The sequence below is a fragment of the Spermophilus citellus genome, assembly GCF_964194105.1.
Source record: "Spermophilus citellus genome assembly, chromosome: 1".
In the NCBI taxonomy this organism is placed as follows: domain Eukaryota; kingdom Metazoa; phylum Chordata; class Mammalia; order Rodentia; family Sciuridae; genus Spermophilus; species Spermophilus citellus.
In genome coordinates, this window is record NC_138182.1 from 116,188,645 (window position 1) to 116,196,036 (window position 7,392).

At 48.7% G+C, this 7,392-nt stretch overlaps 1 protein-coding gene across 1 annotated transcript; it reads left to right on the forward strand.

Annotated features, from left to right (window-relative positions):
* Positions 1-2,639: 2,639 nt before the first annotated feature.
* On the forward strand, positions 2,640-3,599 carry LOC308655673 (olfactory receptor 2T11-like; the record flags this gene model as incomplete). Its single annotated transcript, XM_081305777.1, has 1 exon — positions 2,640-3,599. The coding sequence occupies one exon, from the start codon at positions 2,640-2,642 to the stop codon at positions 3,597-3,599; it is 960 nt and encodes a 319-aa protein (XP_081161903.1).
* Between the last annotated feature and the right edge of the window lie 3,793 nt (positions 3,600-7,392).

Genomic DNA, 7,392 nt, shown 5'->3' on the forward strand with positions numbered 1-7,392 from the left:
CTTAGTGGCTCTTTAACCCAGTAACCTGATTTTAAGTCCCAGGAAGTAATTGTCTCAAATTTGAATATATAAATCTCACTGACATAAAAGCTAATTATTATTGCTCCACCTCAGAAACTGGTGATTTCTTTTTATTTTCTAGAACCAAGTTTTATTTTATTTTATTTTTTTAGAAAATATAGGTGGATCCTACTTTATTTAATTTTATTTTGGAGTGAGGATAAACACAAAGGACTGCATTTTGAAAAAGGCTTTCTCTTCAGTGCATTTCTTAGATCAAACTTTTGATGACTTCTGAGGACTTCTAGAAGTGTGCCATCTAAAAAGCACAAGAGGTGAGCCGTCTGCATTTCATCAACTGATGTGTTTAAAAGCCATCTATTTGATGATGTATTTAACACATATTTATGACATGCCAGTCATTCTTTTTAGATGGCTAGAGCAATTTCAAAACTAGGGTCTGATCCTCACCTGCATGGGGCTCACTTTCCGGAACCAAGAGTCAAACACAGGAAAATAAACCTGAAGTCCATCAGGGGGGTGCCAAGGACTGTGAAGAAATACAAAGGCACCAAGTGGGACCAGAGCCACCCACTGAGAAGGTGGCCTCTGTGCCAACCCCTAACGCATATATGGGGATGGCCGGCTTAGACAGTGGGGCCTGGGCAAGGGGAGATGGGACTGAGGTCCTGCCCTGGGACCCCTGAGAGGGGACAGAGGACTAGCAAGGTGACCACAGGGCTGCAGTTCTGTGACCAGCATACTGCAAGGGGCAGCAAGGACTTCGAGGTAAGAGTCAGAAGAGGATGGCCCTGAATGGGACAAAAAGGAAGTGCAGGCTTCAGCAGAGAGTGACCTGGTGTGAGGGGGTCCCCCAAGGTCACTTTGGTGCTGTGCTGGAGGAGGACACAGGGAGAGCAGAGAGGATGTAAGAAACCTCTTGGACAACCCAGGTTAAAGACATGCATTGGTCCAGCCCACTAGCTGTGCATAGGAGAGAAATGTGGATTCTTCACTTGAACTAGTTTATGCTTTCAGATAAAATGTTTGAATTCTATTAATGCAACAAAGAGAAGATATATTCTTGCTGCCTTAGTGTGGATTAGCTTTATAGGAAGTTCTTGGAGTAAAAAATAGAATATCTCTATTCTATTAATGGATTTTAATAAAAACATCGTAGACAATATTTTCACCTGTCCTTTGGAAATGGAATTGAATTTACGTGAATGGATCAAGAGGCTAAGGACTCACTGGCAGGACTTCTCAGAGCTTTGGCCACAAGGTCCTCCTAGGAGGCCCGACAAGAGAGGCCATAGATGTGAGCTACTTGCAGATAATTTGAACAAATAAATCAGAGGAAAATTTTGAGAAAGACAATCTAATTTTAATGTTAGAATCTCCATTTTTGTGTTAGTTTCCATTAAGTTTTACTGATACTATTGGTGACTTCTCACTGTTATTTCAATTCTTGAATCTCTGTGAAATCAGGTAAGTACAAGCAGATAGATGTGAATTTCATATAACAGTGATTTTTTAATTTAACTATATCACAAACTTATAATACAACAAAAATTGTGATGATTAAGACATAGAACTGGCACCCTGTGTTCTTGTCTACTAGATCTGGCACCCCTAGCGAGTGAGATGAGGTTGTCTGGCTGCCATTTGTGAACGGACAAAACCCAACAGCAGCGTCATCTGGCACCCACCTGCTGGGCCTCATTTTCATGTGCACAAATATGTGATTCTCAGGCTGCTGGTGCCAACCACTGGGGAAGGGACTTTATGTATGCTCTTTTTCTCTTTTTTTAAATAAATCTTTAATCCCTCTGATATTAGGGATGAAAGTCCCTTCCTACTGTGGCAGGTTGCTGTCCTCTTCTGTATACCTACCCAGTGCTGCCCCACCCCAGCTCAGCTCTTGCCTCAGGGCAGGGGACCATCCACAGACACCCATCTTGGGGGCTCCTGCTCCTCAGTCTCTCACTGACAGCTTCCAGCTACCAACATTCTGCTTTCAACCTCCTTTGCCCGTTTCCCAAGCCCACAGCGGCAAAGGGCAGCAGCCCAGGGGCAGAATCAGAACTGTCTTTCAGAATTTGATCTGGAAGCTGTTTGCAGACAGCTGTGCTAGGAGGTGAGGGTGTCAGTGCAGTGGAGCAGTGGAGCCCCGCTGAGATGCCTGCAGTAAGACACAGGAACCGAACGTCCCAGGCACTCCATTCTGGAAGCCCTGCACATGTTCCCACCTTCATGTCCTCAGCTGTTCATTTCACTCACCGTCAGCCGGCTGGTCATGTTCTCCAGTGGCATTCACTTAGTCCTGCTTTGGCTGTGGGAATTGCAGAAAGAGTGAGCAGAACAGACGTGGTGAGTCTCTGCTCCAGGGCGAGAGATCTCTACCCTCCCCATCCTCTGCACACAGGCAGTGTCAGGAGGGCCACTTGCCAACAGGAAACAGGGTCACCTCTGCGGCTGCTCTGGGATGAGTTTGCTGCTTTGTTTTTCTCCAGCTCCTGCCCTGGAAAATCTCTCCACGCCAGCCCCCGTGCGGAGTGGTGTCCCCATCCTGACCTGGCTCTTCCCACCCTTCCTCCTGGTCCTGAGCTGTCCCTGATCCCCTGGAGCTGCCACCTGCAATGTCAACAGGAAACAGAACTTCTACCTCCGACTTTGTCCTCCTGGGGCTTCTGGTGAGAGCGGAGGCCACGGGGATTGTTTTCACGGTCATCTTTGCCATTTTCGTGGTGGCTGTCACAGCAAATGTGGTCATGACAATCTTGATTCAGGTGGACTCCCGCCTCCACACCCCCATGTACTTCCTGCTCAGCCAGCTGTCCATCATGGACACCCTTTTCATCTGTACCACTGTCCCAAAGCTCCTGGTGGACATGGTTTCTACAGAGAGGACCATTTCCTTTGTGGCCTGTGGCATCCAGATCTTCCTGTACTCGACCACGGCTGGTTCAGAGTTCTTCCTGCTGGGCCTCATGGCCTATGACCGTTATGTGGCTATCTGCAACCCCCTTAGGTACCCAGTTCTCATGAACCGCAAGATATGTCTTCTGCTGGCTGCTGGTGCCTGGTTTGGGGGCTCACTTGATGGCTTTCTGCTCACGCCCATCACCATGAATGTCCCTTATTGTGGCTCCCACCAGATCAACCATTTTTTCTGTGAGATCCCTGCCGTTCTCAAACTGGCCTGTGCTGACACGTCCTTGTATGAGACCCTGATGTACCTCTGCTGCTTCCTCATGCTGCTCATCCCCATCTCTATCATCTCCACTTCCTATGCGCTCATCTTACTCACTGTCTACCGCATGCGCTCTGCTGAGGGCCGCAACAAGGCCTTCACCACGTGTTCATCCCACCTGACTGTGGTCAGCATTTTCTACGGGGCTACCTTCTACACGTATGTGCTGCCCCCGTCATTCCACACACCCGAACAGGACAAGGCAGTGTCCGCCTTCTATACCATTGTCACACCCATGCTTAACCCTCTCATCTACAGTCTCAGAAACAGGGATGTCCTGGGGGCATTGGAGAGGGTGTTTGCCCACTGCTCCTCTGCTCAGACACCAGCTGCAGATAAGGCGTAGAGACTCAGTAACACGAGGACAGGTCCTCCAGAGGTCACTCTCCATGTGCCTGGCTCCCCTAGACTGCTTTGTCAGCCATCAAAGTCTACTTACAATTAATATATCAAAGTGCATAAATGCATTCTACTATCATATATGACAAATTAAAACAAATTTAAAAATTCATAAAAAAAGAGCATTCACCTGGTCTGGATTTCGGCTGTGGGGAGGGCTCACACCCTTCCCTTTTGCCTGCACAGGCCTGGTGGGGGTCAGTGGAGGAGGCAAAGCTCAGCACTTCTGCCTCCGTTTTGCATCTTTGCTCTGTGTCTCCTTAGAGTCCAGGAGCCACAGGTCAGTGAACAGTGGAGGCCACCCTTTGGCAACAGCAGCTTCCTCATCTGGGGCAGGGCCCTCCTGGCCAGTGCTGAGGTAACCATGGACAGACCATACCTGACTAAGACCACCTGCTTTGGCAGCTGTGAAAAGCCTCCAGCTGCAGGGTAGGATGGCCACACCTGTAACCCCCGTGACTCAGGAGGAGAGGCCAGACGGTCTCAAGCTCAAATCCAGACTGAGCAACTTAGCAAGACTCTAACTCAAAATAAAACAAGAGGAGGACTGGGGGGTGTGGCTCAGTGGTGTGGCACCCCTGGGTTCAGTCCCTGCACCGAAACCTCCAGCTGTGCAAACCCCGATCTTGCCCTCCTTCCCCTTTCTATCAGATCTCAAAGTCACAGTCAGCCTGGAGGACAGGGATGAGGTCCTGTGTCCCCTCGTCCTCCTCATGTGGCTGCACTATGGCCATGCTTGTCACCATGGCCTTTCCCATTTGGATTTTTGAGTGACTGGGCAACTAATTTTTGGACCTCCAGGGTCAGGCCTCTGGCCCGGTACTCTGGCACCAGGATGTTTCACTCATTGGGTCCTTTTGGCAAAATATCAAAAACAACTGATTCCTCGTACTGTAGGAATGTAAAAAAGTCATCTGTTCTTGTCTCTGGGGGAAAACACCCACAGTGAAGTTCACAGCAACCTCCCACCGGGCACAGGGCCTCCTAGCTACTGGAGATGGACAAAATAAAAACTTCTAAACAGTCGCCACATGTCTGCTGCTTTTCTGTGACTACGTTTGCGGTAGCAAGGGAAGTCTCCCAATACACAAATGACACGGAAGAGAAGTCGCCTCACAGTTTAACCGTGCTTTCCCTGGTGGGAGCTCTGAGATCACCTTGGAGTGCTGGGTGCAGTCACCACCAAAATATGCAGCTCCAATCCATGGGTGAGCGGCACTGACGGGGAATAGGAGAGCCTGTGAGTACTAGCAGGTGCTCAGAGGCAGCAGAGGCCACATCTGACGTCACAAAACACACACGCCGCATCCTGGGAGGGGTCATAACTGCTGACTGCGTGAAGGCCAGAAGCCTCAACTGTCCTGTCCTGGATGCCGTCACAGTGCTTGGTCTGGATGAGTGAGTCCTGGGGGATGTGGGCAGGTCACTCATGTGCAGTTGGTCCCTCATGATGCCCGCCCTGAGTGACAGGCACAAGTTTCCATTCTGCAATTGCTCCAGAAACATCAGTAAAAGAAAATCAGTCACATGAGAACTCTGTACTATTTACTGCCAAATAGAAATTTGCATAAATATTTTCTTTCTTATTTTTTATCAGATATATTCCTAAAATCAATACAAGAGAAATGTACAGATATAAATATTTTCTCTTAATCAAACTGCTTCATCTAATCTTGTAAAGAAAAAAAGTTTAAAGAAAAAAAGTTACCCCAGGTGCTACAACAAAGGGAGTTATTTGCCTGGGAACATGCATTTTGCATTCTTTGGAGGTAAGTGACTCCACACAGTGGCAGACGTGGCAGCAGGCCTTATGAGCAAACTGGGCATGTGATGAGTTGTGATGACTTGTTCTCGTGTGGTGGGACACAGCACGCAGACGTGCCAAAAAATACCTACTGCTCAGTGAGCACCTCATTCATGAAATGACCCAGGTCAAGAAACAACACACGACCAGCCCTCCAACCACCACACACTCTTCGTGGCAGAGAAACGCAACCCTAAACTTTATTAACTTTTATTTTGAACCACTCTCAGATATGCAGAAAAGAGGTAGGATTTGAATAGTAGGTTTCCAATTTCTGTTAATATTGACATTTTACACAACCGTAAAATAGCCACCAGAGCCAGGAAATTTACATTGTATTGGAGGTGATGCACTAAATTACAGCAATAGTTTTAGGACTTGAAGCTGATGGCCAGAAGCCTGCCGACCTCCGAGGGCTCTTCCGGGAAGGCTGGGTCTGCGTGATCTGCAGGGTCCAGGCTGGAGGGAAACACGGGATAGCGCTAGTCTCAGGGAGCATCCTAGGTGATCCCACTAGGGAGGAGCTACCCTGGATTCCTGGGGCCCAGTGATTCCTACCTCCTGCCCAAGAGAAAGTTCTGCAGGGTTCAAGATCCCTGCAACAGCAGTAGACCTGGAATAAGTGCACCAACTAAGCCAAGAAGAGCAACACCCCCAAGTCGAGAAGCCCACAGTCTGCCCAAGGCCATGAGAGATCCCCTCGAAGACACAAGTAGAAAGAGGTGGCAGAGACAAGTATTAATGCCAAGTTCTGCAGTGAAGACCCAGACACACACCCTTAAAGATGAGAGCATCCAGGTGCAGTGAGGTAGGCTGGTGATCACAGTGATCCGGGAGGCTGAGGCAGGAGGATGCAGGTTCAAAGCCAGCTGAGTCACTGTCTCAAAATATAAAACAATAACAATAACAAGGATGGGGGATGTGGCTCAGTGGTAAACCACAACAGGGTTCAATCTCCTCTACTGGAAAAAACAGGAAAGGGAGAGCAAACAGGGCATCAGGATCTGGCTAAAGACCCAGTGGCTGCTCCTCATAAGCTGGAGATGTGTGTGGATGTCCCAGAGCAAGAATTCAAACTGGCTGTTTTGAGGAAGCATAGCCAACTCCAAGACAATATCAAAAAATTCTGACATCTGTTCAAGATTTTTAAAAAAGAAATTGAAATAGGAATATGTCACATTCTGGATGGCAAAGGGTAGAGAGTGAAGTTAGGAGCACAGTGGAGAGCCACACCAGGTGACTCCACCAGCCAGCAGAATCAGTGAGGGCAAAGAGGTGGGTCAAAGTCACACACAGAGGAGAGGAGAAATAAGCAGGAGTAAGGAGAGGGGAGGTAAGCAGGAGTAAGGAGAGGGGAGGTAAGCAGGAATAAGGAGAGTGGAGGTAAGCATGAGTAAGGATAGGGGAGGTAAGCAGGAGTAAGGAGAGGAGAGGTAAGCAGGAGTAAGGAGAGGGGAGGTAAGTAGAAGTGAGGAGCGGAGAGGTAAGAAAAAATATGGAGGGGAGAGGTAAGCATGCGTAAGGAGATGGAGGTAAGCAGGAGTGAGAAGAGGAGAGGTAAGCATGAGTATAGAGGAATAAAGATGATGCTCAGGGCTCGCACAGTGTGGAAAGTGCAAGCCCAAGGGCTGATGAGTTCAGGAGAGCTGGGGAGTGACAGAGCACAATGTCTACTCGATGAGAACAGAAAACTGCACCTGGAAGTAGATGTGAACATCAGGTATTAGGTCCACAGTCCAGCTGTGCTGTGACAGAGGGATCGGTTGCCAGGAGACCACAGAAATCACCCAGGGTAAGTTGGGGGCCCAGGCTTCACTGAGAAGAGCTGTTGGCAACAGGCTGAGCAATGGCACCTCCACTCCTCAGTGGGGCAGCGCCCCCTCCCTGGTGACAGAGTGTCTGGAGGTGACAAGCCCTCAGTGTGCTTCTCCAGGCA